The following is a 14975-nucleotide window of genomic DNA, read 5'->3' as shown; positions in this document are numbered from 1 at the left end:
GAGAGAGATCTGGAAATGGTTTGAGTGCCTTGTCCACTTAGCAGGGTTTCTTTCTCATTTAAATGTTTGCTACAGGGGGAAAAATAGAGGAATAAATACTTGAGATAAAATTTGAAGTGTGCCAGGGCATTTGTCTCACGGCCCTTTTCAAAAATAAATAAATGAAGCATTAGGTAAAAAGGTTTGCTTGTGGTTTTTATGAGAGAATATGCCCGACCTTTTCCATTTTGCACAGGATGTCATGGGAAGTTGCTGGTGTATATAACAGGAATGGGCAAGCTGACCCGCATCCCTGCTCCAAACCTCAGCAAAGGACAGAAAACTATAGGGTTTTTGTTTGTGTTGCTGCTCCCCCCCCACCCCCAACCTCCCGCCCCATCCCGCTGGTTTTTATTTCCATGCACATTTGGTTATGAATGCCAACAGAAACCAGAACACCAGGAAAACAGCTGCTCTCATGGTATTTCTGGCCCACTGGAACAAGGAAAGATTGGAAATCCCCCAAACCAGCCTGTTCTCACACAATGTTAAGCTCTCTCCATTTGCCAGGGGGTTGGAGAAACATCCGAAGTTGAAGCTGTTTAAGATCCAAACCTTTTGAGTATGTCTGTGTACCATTAGTGAAATGGAGAAGAGTCTGTATGTATGGATGCTTCTCAGGTCCTTGGAGTTTTTTTGTTTTTTTCTGGAGAGTGAAAATTGTCCAGAAATTGCTGTGTGCTTTCTTAATAATCCATGAAAAAGCCACGAAATGAGTGCAGAAATTGGGAAACGTTGATTGGATTTCACACAAAAACCCTTTGGCTTCCGGATCATGAAATTCATGTTAAGTAGTTGTCATTTGAGGTGTGGAGCTGCTGGCGTTTGGTGTTATTGCTGTCTGAGTCTGGAGGAGCCACATTTTGGTGGTTTTCTTCCCTCTCAGAGAGTCTTTTCCCTCTGAATTTCTGGCTACTGTTTTTTTTAGAAATAGTCCCCAACTCCCTCCCATCCTAAGACACCTGGAGAAAGGGACTCCTTGGAAAGAAATGAATTTTTATATAAATCAAGCAGGAGGTTTATCTGACCCAGAGGGCAAAAAGAGCCAGTCTCTGAAGGAAAGGCGTTTTATAAATCTTGGGAAGAAATTGGCAGGATAGCTCTCGGTCTTAAGCATGGGATCATAAAGTCTACTTTATCATCACTGAGATTCCACAGCATCATGAAGCCCAAATCCTTCTTGATCTAAGGATCCCTAAAAAGAGGCAGCCTGACCAGCCTGTAAGGTCCTTTGGAGTAGGGACATTTGTCTTTGTATCCCCAGGTTCTTAATGTTCATTGATTGATTGATGGCAAAATGGACAGAGTGCTGACCTTAGTCTCACAGTCACCTGTGTGACACTTGTGTTAACCTCTTTGGACCTCAGTTTCTTTATCTGGTAAAACAGATGACCTCCAAAGATCCCTTCCACCTCTAGAGCTATGATCCTTTTCTAACTTCAAAAAAAAATCCTCCTTCATACTGTGTATCATCAACTTAGAAATTTCAGCCAGCCACCATTTGTCTTTGCTACTTTAAATAGGCTAGCTTATGATCAGAGACAGGCCCAGAAGAAGTCAGATATAGTTTCATCCAATTGAATTGGCTTTAGGGCCAAAAAACCCTACCAACAACCAAAAATAAGTCCATATAAGGCAGAGGTCCCGCTGATGTAAGATTTCAGAGTTATTTCTGGAAATTCCTTAACTGATTATTAACTCTGGATGTGGGTACTTCATGTTTGACTCCTAGCCCCCCCCAATAGTCTCAGTATTAAGACATGTGAGGAATTCATATTGTCTTTAGAAAATATAGTTTTCTTTTTTGGACTTTAACCCCCAAACTGAAATTTTTGTTTCTAATAAAATAAAGCTTAAACTGTTTTTCTCTTTTTTCAAATATATGTATAGAGCTGGAGGATGGGGAGTGGGAGATGGGGGGGGAGGGGGGGAATGAGGAGATAAGCATGGCATGGTAGACTGAGCCAAAAATGATCTGGGTTCATGGCCTGCCTCTAACACACACTATCGGGGCAGCTATGTAGGGCAGTGGATAGAGCACCGGCCATGGATTCAGAAGGACCTGAGTTCAAATGTGGCCTCAAATACATAACACTTTACTAGCTGTTTGACCCTGGGCAAGCCACTTAACCCCCATTGCCCAACCGAAAAAAAAAAAAAACCAAAAAATCACACACTGGTTGTGTGACCATGGATAAGTTATCTAACCTTACTCGACCTCAATCTCCTATTCTCCAAAATTAGGGAGAGTTGAACTATATAGAGTGTGTACCAACTCTTAAACTATAAGTTGTAGTCAAATTGTTGATCAGCAATAGTAGAATTTCCACACTGGGTGTTCCCTACCTGATGAAATTGCTGATTCCCATCCAAAAAGGTTATAGATCAAAGATCCATATTACTTTGGTGTTCTCACCAGAATGCTGCTTTTTCCCACATATTAAAGCCTTTTATAAAAATTGTGTGCAAATTGAAGAACATTTGGTAGGATCCAAGAAGGGCGATTAAAAAACAAAGTCCTAGAAAGTTGCCTGTGGCACTTAGGTATTCCATGACTTGCCTAGAGTCTCTCAGCTGGTCTATATCACTGGCAGAATTTGCATCGAGGTCTTCCTGACTCCTGAGCTGCCTCTTCCCATTTCTTACTAAATCAAAACATTTCTTTGTGGTCATATAAGAATCACTGAATATATTCACAATTGTGTCCAAACCAAAATAGACCTGTTTTCCCAAATGCCCCATTAGCATACTGGGGATAAACCCCATTTGCTTTTTCTCTGTTGTCTAACTTTTCTTTTCCCCAATAGGAAGAGAGCGCCTGTGCAAAGTACATGCTCAAGTGCTGCGCGTCCTGTTTTTGGTTCCTGGACAAGTGCCTGAGCCATCTAAACCAGGTACGTTTCTCAAAAGGAGGCCCTTTCTTACACTGAGATGAAGGTTGTAGAATGTAAAGTTCCTTGAAGGTCAGTTTAATTTTTGTTTTTCTACCTCCAAAACCAAGCACAGTGCCTGGCACTTAGTAGGTGCTTAATATATGCCCATAGGGTTAAGCTTAATTGAATGAAGTGGAAGGGAATGGAATTGATAGCTCAGAATTGCTTTTGGCTTTAAAGTACAGTTGTCTCTTGGGTTCTGAAAGAAACGTATTTCTCTTCTCCAGCAAAGAGAACAAAAGGGAATAAATCACTAGTCTAGTGAATATAGTATTTTCAGTGTCTTGTCAGAGAACTATAATTTTCCTTCAAACAGGGAGACAATTGCCTCCCTAATTTTACACATTCCGCCAGTCTTCTTTCAGGATATAAATAACTTCTTTCCTCTGTAATTTATAAACATTTGCATACTACTGTTGTTTAAATTTTTATTTTTTTTGTTCAAAGAGATTCAAATTAATGAAAAGCACAGAATCTTTGAGTTGAGTTCTCTCTGTCCTCCAGAAGTATGGCCACCCCATCATTCCCTCCCTCTCCTCATCTTCGATATCTCTTAATTCACTGACTCCTTTTATGCCAGCAAACATGCCCAGGTCTCCCTGGCCCTTACAGACTTTTTTTTTTCCTGCTATCCCCTCAAGCTATCATCCAAACTCCTAGAAATGACTATGTACAATCATTGCCTCCAAACCTACTTCCCACACAGTTAAAAAAAAAAGTTTCATTGATGTCCTTTTTAACATGTCCCTTTCCAATGACTTTACTACCACCTCCACCATAGAACCTTCTTTTCTTTTCTTTTTTTTTAATAAATAAGTAAGCAAAACAAAACAGCATTTTGGCCATGTCAAACTTCACTTGTATAGTCCACAACTTCCCTGTCAAGACCAGGGAGTTAAGTTTCATTGATGTATTAAACTCTAAAGTGAAGATCAGTCATTGCACTGGTCAGAATGTTGATGTTTCAGAGTGCTTTCTTTTACATTAGTGGGAGTCTGTAAGTTACTTTTTTTAAAAAAGCATGATGTGTAAATTGTTCTCTTGGTTCTGCTTACTTCATTCTGCATCAGTTTATACACATCTTCTCAAGTTTCTCAGAATTCTTCATATTTGACATTTCATATAGCACGATAATATTCCATCACGTTCCTATACCTAAAGTTTATTCAGCTGTTACTCAATATGTGGTACTTTTCTCTCTGTCTTTGACCTCTTTGGGGCATAATCCCAGAAGTGGTTCACTGATCCAAAGGTGCTATACTATATAATAACATTTCTATTATGATTGCAAAAATATATTCCAGAATAGTTGTCCCAACTCCCAGTTCTACCATCAGTACATTAATATGCCTGTCCCCACAGTCCCTCCACCAGTCACTATTTTCACCTCTTGTTATCTCTACCAATCTGATCTTAACAGCTTGTTTTAATTTACATTGATCTTATTGTTAGAGATTCGGAGCATTCTTTTATATGGTGATTGCTCATTTGCATTTTTTCTTTTGCATATCTTTCGACTACTTATCTATCTGGACACTCACTGATCAGCCCTTTGCACTCTGGCTTCCAACCCCACCGTTGAACTGAAACTGTACTTTTTTGGTTGCCATTGATCTCTTAACTACTAAATCCAAGGGCTCTTAGCCTTTGCTTTATTTGACATCTCCATACCTTTAATACTGGTGATCTCTCTCTCTCCCTCTCTCCCTCTCTCCCTTTCTCCCTTCCTCCCTGCCTCCCTCCCTCCCTCCCTCCTTCTCTCACCCAAAAGTCTTGTTAAACTGCCTTGAGATTTTTGGGACACCATATATGTAGATGTAGATGTACATATGTTTATTAAAATTTTATCTGTGATGGGGCAGCTAGGTGGCGCAGTGAATAGAGCACTGGCCCTAGAGTCAGGAGGACCTGAGTTCAAGTGCAGTCTCAGACCAGACACTTGACACTTACTTAACCAGCTGCGTGACCCTGGGCAAGTCACTTAATCCCAATTGCGTTGAAAAACAAGAAATTTATCTGTGTAGATATTTCATCCTTCTCAGTAGACAGTAAGCTTCTTAAGGGCAAGGATTGAATTGTTTCTGTCTTTGTATTCGCAGCACTTACTACTGTACCTGGCACATCGTAGATATTTAATAAACGAATGGATAGTACAGTAGAAAGAGCAGTGGGTTAGGAACTAGGAAACTTAATTTTTTAATCTCACCTCTACCACTAACTAGCTGTGTGGCCTTAGACAATTTATAATTTATCTCATCGCTCTTGGCTTCGGCGCTGGTAAGCACCATTTTTTCATCTGTAAAATATGTAGGGAGAGGGGAAAATTCAGACCAAATCTCATAGGTCCCTTCCAACTCCAGTATTTAGTGTCTGTATAGGTAGTCACTGAGCATGTACTGGGTACAAGGACATAAAGTATTGTCCCTGCCCTTAGGAATTTGCAGTCTAGGTCAGGTGCTGTGACAGAACCGCATACAGCCTCTAAATCACCACATAAGACAGCAAATGTCGGATATTGAAATGAATGGTACAGATAAGTCGTAAGATATTTCAGAAAAGGGAAGGAATCGGTGTGAGCTGCAGGGATCAGGGAGAGCTTCGTAGGGAGGGGCAGGAGGGAGTTGTGAAAGGAAATCCCTCTAGCTCATCTACAACTTAGGAACTAAGCCTCAGAGAGCGTGGGGAGGCTCAGTGACTTGTTCACAGTCACCCAGCTGGTGAGTGTCAGTGGCAAGGTTTGAACGGAGGTGGCGCAGAAGCCAGGAAGACTTCAAGAGTTCAAATCCAGCCTCAGAGACACACTAGCTGTGCGACCCTGGGCGAGTCAGTTACCCCTGTTTGTCTCGGTTTCCTCATCTATAAAATGAGCTGGAGAAGGAAATGAAAAACCGTTCCAGTGTCTTTGCCAGGAAAACCCCCCATCGGGTCATGAAGAGTTTTACGCGACTAAAATGCTCCACGACAGCCACTTTTCCCGACGGGAAAACACTCTGTCCGCTCCCTGATATTGCTGCTTGTGCTTGTGCCAGTGACTGATGATAATAACAATGACATAGTTCTTTAAGGTTTGCAGAAGTCTTTCCATACATTATCACATTTCATCCTCACGACAGCCCTATAAGTAAGTGCTATTATCATCTCCATTTGTTTTTTACAGATGAGAAAACTGAGGCTAAAAGATGGAGTCATATAGCAAATAAATGCCTGAGGAGGGAGTTGTTGAACTCGGGTCTTCATGATTCCAAGTCTAGCCCTCTATTGGCTATGCCAGGCTTCCTCTTAATCATCCCTGGTGTATAGGTTGGTTGGTTGGTTGGTTGGTTTTTTTTAACACCTCTGAAAGAAGACACAGCCTCCCCCTTTCTTTATTATCCAGTCTACCCAAATCCAGCTCCCACAGATCAGCAGGGCTTCTGGAACGTCCTGTCTGGCCAGATGCGTTCCCCTTGTACAACCTAAAATCCTAAATCAGTTAATCAGCAAGCATTTGTGAAGTGCCTACTATGTGTTGGACACCACTAAGAGCTGGGGATGAAATAGAAAAGTGAGACAATTCCTGCCTTCAAGGAGCTTACATTCTGTTGGGGAAGAAAACATGCTCATGGGTAAATGTGGGACATATTATACACACACACACGCACATACGTACATATATAGCTTAATCTATTTTTAAAAAGTGCTTTGCTATGCAGACTTAGTGGACAAGTACACAATTTTTGCCCTAAGTGTCCATATTATCTACTTACCATAAGGAAGGCAAGGCAAGGCAAAAATTATTTATTTAATGCCTACTGTGTGCCATGCTCTCATACATCACACGCTGGGATGGTACTCTTTTTGATGGCTGTAATGAAGATACGTCATGTATTTTAGTGGAGAGGGGCAGGGAAAAAAATGTGACAAGTTTAACTTTCCTTTTTTTTTTTTAATTTTGACAGTATAATTCTAACAAATGGCAAAGTCTGTAGTACTGGGTTCAAGACAGCATTGTATAATGGTCAGGGTGCTGAAATTGAAGTTAGAAGAGAACTGTGTTCAAATGTTATCTCCAGCAGTTACCATCTAACCACAAGCAAAGCATATAACCTTGCTAAGTTTCAGCTGCCTCATATGTAAAATGGAAATAATGATATTCCCTAAATAAGGAAGTACCTCCTTCATAAAGCTAATGTAAGGATCAAATGCAAACCTTAAAACATTATGTAAATATCAGTTATTTATAATAATAATAATAATATTATATCTGTTATTTCTAATAATTGCTTCTAGTAACAATAGCTGACTTTTTAGGACTATAGATTTTAAGTTAGAAGGGACCTTAGAGGCCACTAAGTCCAACCCTGTAATTTTACAGACAAGGAAAACTGCAGCATAGAAAGGTTGTGACTTGCCCAGGGTCACACAGGTAGCATCTGAGGTGAGATTTGAACCCAGGTCTTCCTGACTCCAAGTCTAGTACTCCCTCTGTTATGCCACAGTTTCTAGTACTTTATTCTGACCAGGGCATTGTAGGATTGTTTTTACTGTTGTTATTGTTGGCTTGGACCTATGAGAGACAATATGGTATAGCAAAGAGCTGACCTCCAAGTCAGAAAGACCTGGGTTCAAGTCCTTTCTCTGACACATCCTGTCTGTGTGACTCTGGGTAAGTCTCTTAAACTCTTTGAGCCCTAGACAACTCTCTAAGACTATAAAGCTGTAAAAAAAAAAAACAATTGTCAATTTATGTTGGTAAAGGGAGTTTATATATCTGAAACCACAGGTTATTGTTGTTATTATCATACTAATAGGGAAGTACCTATATAATAGAGAAGTGTCTTCTTCATAAAGTTGAGTTAAGAATCAATGCTTACCTTACTTTAAGCTGTGTGTGTATATGTGGATGTATATATACACATATATGTATGTTGCATGCATGTATACATATTCAGACATGTGTGTATGTGTTATATATAATTATATATGTAATACATAATAGCAATGTCAATAATAACCACAAAAGTAGCAAAATCTTGCATTGCCCTGGCCTGGGACATGCAGAAAACAGGGTGGCAGAGATAAGGGTGCTTTCTGTATCTTCCTACCAAGATTTTTTTTTTAAGTTATATTGGAGATTTAGGGGTTTTTTTCTTTACACCATAGTCACTTCCAAATACCATCAACCTCCAACAAAAACTTTTCTGACAAAGAAGTACAGTTAAGCAAAACAAAATGATACAATCATCATATCTAGCAGTGTATATTGTATTCTGTACCTCTAGTCCACCACCTCTCTACTGAGAAGAAAGAGCTGTGTTTCATCTTCAGGTCTCAGAAATCAAGATTTGCCATTGTATGGATCTGATTTCTCATGGTTTTTAATGTGGTTTTCCTTTACATTCTCAACGTAGTTGTGTGTGTTGTTTCCTATGGTTATCCCCTCCCACTGTTGTAGAGCAAATAAGGATGCCTGGGCTGCTAATAGAATTACAGCCAGCCATGGTTTCAGAGACCATTATTCAGTGACACATTTCTGCCTTTGCTGTGCTGTGGGATTGCTATGGAGCCAGTAAGTAGTTCAGTACTCCATTTCATTGACCAATGGGCCAGAGTCGGAACAAAATGAATCAAATTTACTTGGTGCAAATAGCAGAGTTTGCCTAGCCCTCTAGGGTTCTATCAGCTTTAAGGTCCTAAATAAATACAAGATCATTATCACTCTCCACCCCAGATTCCACTGACTTTCAAAATATATTAGTCAGCAGGGTCCCCAAACAGGCCATTGGAACCATCTCAGCTCTTGTGTGATGAGATAGAAAACTTGGTGGTAGCTAAAAAGTACTTAGCTACACACATCCAACGCCCCCGCCTTCCTCTCCGCCCCATATTTTTTTCTGACTTCCAAAACACATAATGTCCGCTTCTGTCTCAAGAGCCTTTGTGACAGAGACTTCACTTTTTAATATTTCAAAGCCTTCTTTTCTTCTGCCTTCCTCTGTTAGCCCAATTTCAATGAACCTTTTTTTCACCGTCCATCAATAGTGCAAGGGTGCTCCTTCATTTTTCCATTTGGAGTTTTGGTTCATCCTCAGCCAACTGGCAGGTCTTCAGCTACCCTCTTCCACGGGGCAGCACGTGCATTCAGGAAGAAGGTAACGAATGATGTGGAGTTTCTTTATTCAGATGCCTAACATGATTTAAAAGCCTTAAAGAGGCCCAGTCCTTCTGGAGTAGACATTGCCAGAATCAGTATGCTTGCTAGAGACCAAGTTAGCCAACAAAGCTATTCTTTTTAAAGTTTGCATGTAATTAAAACAGTCATTCTGAATTCAGGTTACCCTCTTCTCCATGTCTATTCTGGGGGCTGGCAGCTAATCTTGTGAAGATGGATATGCTATGTGCATGTATGCATATCATGCAAAAGTCTACATTTGTGTATATATGATCATTTGTAGAGAAAATTCTCTTGTAGCCAACAGTAATCCTCATAATGCAGCTGTTTCAGGGCAAATGGTACTTATCCCTAGTTTAAATAGAAAGGAATTGAGGCACCAAGTAAGCATACCATTTGCCAGGGACCATGAAATGTCTCAAGAGCAACAAATAGAAGTTGGTGATGGAAACACATTCCATTTAGAGCTAGAAGGGACCTTAGAGGTTCTCTATCTCATCCTGAACATTTTTTCAGCTGAGTAAACTGAGGCCCAGAAAAGTAACCAGACCAAATTTATGCAGGGAGTAAGCAGATCTGGGATTTAAACCCAGGTCTTCTGTTTTTACTCTTTCCATCATACCACACTGCCTTGCTCTTGGATCCTGGGGTATTATTTGGAAGCCACTGAGGCTCGAGAGCATGACCTTCTAAAGCCATGGCTTTGAGCTGTCTATCTGGGACAGAGGTCCTACCAGCCACCAGTACTGAAATGTGGGCAGAACTCAGGAATCTGGGACTAGAACCATATTGGACCATACCATTTCTGACCTACGTCTGTGACAAAGATGGGTGACCAGACATCAGAAACAGAGGTCTTTTCAACAGTTCCTGGCTTAAAATTTCTCCACCTGGGACATACAAGAATAAACCAACGTAGAAGGGGTGGTAGAAAGGAGTGAGAAAGGTATATACATGGAATCCCCCACTTAGGCACTGTGTTTTCTTTTGTTAAGTCATTTCAGTTGTATCCAATTCTTTGTGACCCTATTTGGGGTTTTCTTGGCAAAGATACTGCGGTGGTTTGCAATTTCCTTTTCTGGCTCATTTTACAGACAAGGAAACTAAGGCAAACAGGGTGAAGTGACTTGCTCATGGTCACAACCAGGAGCACTGACTTAGGCACTACCCTGTGGTAAATGGATGTCTGCCTATCAGACATAATTATCTGACTGCTTCTAAATGAATTATTCATCGAAGTTCAGCTCAGGTCTTTCTTCTCAATTTAATTTAACCAGCAACTATTAAGTGCCTCCTATGTGCCAGGCATTGAGAATACAAAGACAGAAAAGCAATCCCTGCCCTCAAGAAACTTATCCTCTTTTAGGGAAGGAAACGACATATACATAGAAAATTAAATACAAACTATGTATACTTTGGGAGGGGGAAAGGGACATGAGCAGCTGGAGGAATCAGGACAGGCTTCTTGTGGAAGATGATGCTTGAGTTGAGCTTTGAAGGAAGCTAGGAATTCTGTGAGGTAGCTGTAAGAGAGGCGTGGAGGATGACCTGAGCAAAGGTCTGCAGGCAGGAAATGGAGATGGTGAGTACAAAGAACAGCAAAAAGGCCACTCTGGTTGGACCGTAGGAGAATAATGAACAGCAAGCAAGCCTGGAAAGGGAGGCTGGAGCCAGACTGAAAGGGGCATCAAAAGTCAAATACAGGAGTTTACATTTTACAGTATTGCCCCCCCAAAAAAAGGCTTCTTTTAGCCCCATCTAAATAGATGAGGAAATTGAAGCTAATGAGGTTGTGATTTACCAACCAGCCAACATTTATTGAGTGCCTGCTGTGTGCCAAGCATTGTGCTGGGAATATAAAGACAAAAAAAAAATAGCTCCTGCCCTCAGGGAACTTGCATTCTAATGGGGCCAACAACCTGTGTATGAGTTCAAATGTAGACACTTGCTAGCTGTAAGTAAGTCGCCTCACCTCTCTAGGCCTTGATTTCCTCATCTGTAAAATGAGGGGATTGGATTTGATGACTTCTGAGGTCCCTTCTAGCTCTAAATCTGTGATGCCACGAGCCTCTGAATATCTACAGAATATTTACAGCTTTGAGGGGAGAGGGCAGTAGCTGTCAGGGAAAGGATTTAAACCCAGGTCTCAACTAACTATAAATCCAATATTCTTTCTAGTATTTTCTGTATACTTTTTTCCAATCTATTTATACTATATATGTATAGATACATACCATATATGTACAATGTATCTATACATATATACACAAAATGTATGTATACATACATATATACATACACACACACAGAATGTAAGCTCCTTGAGGGCAGGGGCTATTTAATCTTAATCTTTGTATCCCCATCACATAGCACAGTGCCTGGCACTTACAATAGTGGCAGTATTCATATTTGCAAGTATATTTGTACGTTGTTCAGTATATAGACCAAACCTTTGTATAACTTGACTGGTGACAATATTGTAAGTTCCCTAAGAGTGGATACCATGAGATCATGAGTAATATTTAACATCCAGCTTTTCTGGAGAAAAATAAATCTATGCAGGGTGCACTTCAAGTTTAATCTGCACTATTAACATTTTCTCCATCACTTTCTTAAACCTAGACAATCAATAGAACAATAACTCAAGCCCTGATTTGTAGCATTTGCCAGTTTCTGAGGCATGAATGAAATTTACACTGAAAATGTAACCATTGGGTTGGAGTTGGGTTCAGTACATCCCTGCCCTTACGTGTCTTGTGTTGTCCCCTTAAGAGCTGAGGCTGTGCCCAGGACACATCGTTGGCATCCAAATCCAATGCTCTTACCACTGTCCCATCTACAACCGGAGTAAATGTGAGGTGTAAATGCTAAGATAATTTGATAAAGTTGGCTGAGTTGAGCTGAATGGCTAGAAGCTGCCCCTGATGTTACTGGAGCTGAGAGAGGTTTGGGAAATGCAGCCTCTAACATTCAGGTGGCATTAAAGGTTTCAGATGAGAGCTGAAAAAATTCTAGATTCGGTAGAGAGCAAGGGAATTAGAATCCGAGGGCTCTGAATTCAGATTCTGACAGCTCCTCCTCCCCACACACATACATACACGTTTGGGCAAATCACTCCCCTTTCCTGGGCCTTTTACAGCCTGTATAGTCAAGTAACACCAAGTAACACCATTTGAGTTATTTCCTTATCTTAAAAAGTGAAGGAGGCTGAGCCACTGTATCTCTGAGTTCCCTTCCAGCCATAAATATATGAACCTGAATCCTGTGGCTGGGGCAGTTAGGTGTCACAGTGAATAGAGTGCTGAGCCTGGAGTCAGGAGGACTTGAGTTCAAATCCTGCCTCAGACATTTATTTTCTGTGTGAGCCTGGGCAGGTCTCTTCAACCTGTTTGCCTCAGTTTCCTCATTTGTTAAATGAGCCAGAAAAGGAAACAGTGAATCACTCCATTATCTTTGCCAAGAAAACTCGAAAGGAGGTCACGAAGAATCAGGCACAATTAAACAATAATGAAAAAAAAAAAAAGACCAGGGCTTTAGTTGCTAGATTGTTAGTTGCAAAATGATAGCCCTGAATTTTAATTAGTCATGCACAGAGCCCCGGCAGATCCTCCCCAACTCTACTTCCTGTCCCATCACCAGAAAAATTCTGACCTTTAATCCTCACCTACAGTCACCTGAAACACATTTCCCTTTTGTCCCTGCTGAGAGGCCAAGCAAATTCACAGTGGAGGCCAGGAATGTTGCCCACAGCCCTGAAACAGTCATGTGCTTCAACTCTGAATACGATCGTGCTAGACTTTCACAAAACTTTCAGTTTCTAGCAGTCACTCCAGTTCCCACAGCCTTGGGACCTTCCCATCACAACATTTCCAAGTTAGGCTGGAAATGTACTTGGGGACAGGGCTGCCATCTGTGGGCTCTGAGCTGTGGGAAAACCTTGAGGGAGTCAGCTAAATACAACTTCCTGATAAACTGGGAAGCAGAGGAGAAAGGCCGAGGCTTTGTACTTGAACTGTGCTATGGAGGGGTTGGAGAGTAGGGAGGGGTGGTGCTGATCTCTTGTTCCCCTGCAGTCAGCAGTCTCCACTGGACAGTTGTACATGGAAGAGTAGCAGCTGAGCCCCACAACTTGTGTCACCCACAGCTGGGGTTCAGTCTCAGTTCTGCCTCTTTCCTAGTTTGTGTGACCTTGGGCAAGTCACATGTGTATGACTGTCGGTCCTAAGTTTTCTTATCTATAAAATGAGAATAATGATTCCTGCCTTGTTTGCCTTGAAGGTTGTCTTATTTGGAAAAAACTTATTTGGAAAAAAAAAATTTGTTAAATTTAGCAATTGTTTAAGTGCCTCCTAAGGAAAAACAAAACATCCTTGCCCTCAAGAAGCTTCCCTTCAACTGTAGGAAAACAGGATATACATAGATACACAACAAAGTAATGTGCAGTGTGGGGACAGAGCAGCAGCAATTGAGGGGAGAGTCAGATCCAGAAAGGCCTCTTGAAGGAGATGAGCCTTGAATGCAGAGGTGAAAAGGAAGTGTATTCCAGGCAGAGAGAACACTCTGTACAAAGGCAAAAAGAACATGTTAAGAGGTAACGTATGGTACCGGATTAAATATTAGGCTTGGAACTGGGAAGAATTAGATTCAAATCCTGCCCCTCACACCTACTATCTGTGTGACCCTGGGCTAGTCACTTAGTCTCCTATGTGCCTCAAGCAATTTTAAGGTTTTATCTGTTAAGACTTTTTAGATCTTCTGTGGGAGATGGAGTTCTCATATCCACAGAATCTGAAAGTTGGAAGGAAGCCCCACCACAGCACAAGCCCCTTAGGGCAGAGGATTTCAGAATGAAAGGTTCAGCATCTCTAAGATTTCTTCCAGCCCTAAGATCTATGATGCTGTGATCTTATATCAGATTTGGTCCTAAATGTAATGTAGTCACCCTTTGGTTTGACGTCTTCCCATTTTTTCTCAGTTTCCATCATCATCGATGGGGCCAAGCAAATGCTAAAATAAGATGCCTTTTAAAGGCTTTCAGCTCACCTCAGGAGTGAAATGTATGACATGCTAGGGATTCATCTTGGAATGCTACACAGATCCATGAACCATGGAGGGCAGCAAACCCCACCCACCAGCAGCTCAATCTTCCTTTCCTCAGTCCTGAGCTGACAAACTAACAGAAGAAAGCATCACAAAGCAACAGGATTATGGACTTAGAGGCTCACAGATCCAGAGCATGAAGGGCCTTTAGAGGTCTTCCGGTCTCTTTGAGGTCCCTAAAAGGATAAGTTATTTGCCCTGGGTTACATAGATGTTAGGTGGGGTAGCTAGTATTTAAACTTGGGTCCTCTGATTCTAACTTCAGCAGTCTCTGTGCTCTACCATCAGTCAGTCAATAAGCACTTATTAAGATTTGAATACTACCCCCTCTGACTCCAAATCCAGGGTTCATCCCCCAGGACCCCCACAGAACTAGGGAAACAGCAAGGTCTAAGTACAAGAGTACTTGAACCCTGCATCAGAGGACTGAGTTCAAATCTTCCATAAGTCATTTGACCTCTCTATGCCTCAGTTTCCGCATCTGTAAAATGAGGGGGTTAAATTAGATGAGCTCTCAGATCCTTTCCAGCTCTATATCCTTTGATTCCGCTGTGTTAGCTTACACTGCTCCTGTGTTCCTGGCACTTAGTCAAGTCGCTTTCAACATGTTAGCAGCGGGGGGAAGAAAGTGAATTCAAAAGGAAGTCAGGACTACCATCAAATACAAAGGGTGGCCCTATTCATGAAACAGCTGCTACCATGCACCTAGAACACACACACACATATATACACACACAAATATACATCCACAC

General features: G+C 41.3%; 1 protein-coding gene across 3 annotated transcripts in view; it reads left to right on the top strand.

The window, feature by feature from the left end:
• Window positions 1-14975, top strand: part of SLC44A3 (solute carrier family 44 member 3) — a 103484-nt gene that overhangs the window by 72867 nt on the left and 15642 nt on the right. For all 3 annotated transcript variants that reach the window (XM_020999430.2, XM_020999435.2, XM_020999437.2), the window contains one exon: window positions 2847-2933. In XM_020999430.2, the coding sequence (XP_020855089.1) occupies window positions 2847-2933 (87 nt within the window). The remainder of the gene's footprint in view (window positions 1-2846; window positions 2934-14975) is intronic.

The sequence above is a fragment of the Phascolarctos cinereus genome, unplaced genomic scaffold, assembly GCF_003287225.1.
Source record: "Phascolarctos cinereus isolate Bilbo 61053 unplaced genomic scaffold, phaCin_HiC Scaffold_5;HRSCAF=322, whole genome shotgun sequence".
Taxonomy (NCBI): Eukaryota; Metazoa; Chordata; class Mammalia; order Diprotodontia; family Phascolarctidae; genus Phascolarctos; species Phascolarctos cinereus.
The sequence above is the reverse complement of the archived record's forward strand: the minus strand, read 5'-3'. Positions and strand labels throughout refer to the sequence as shown.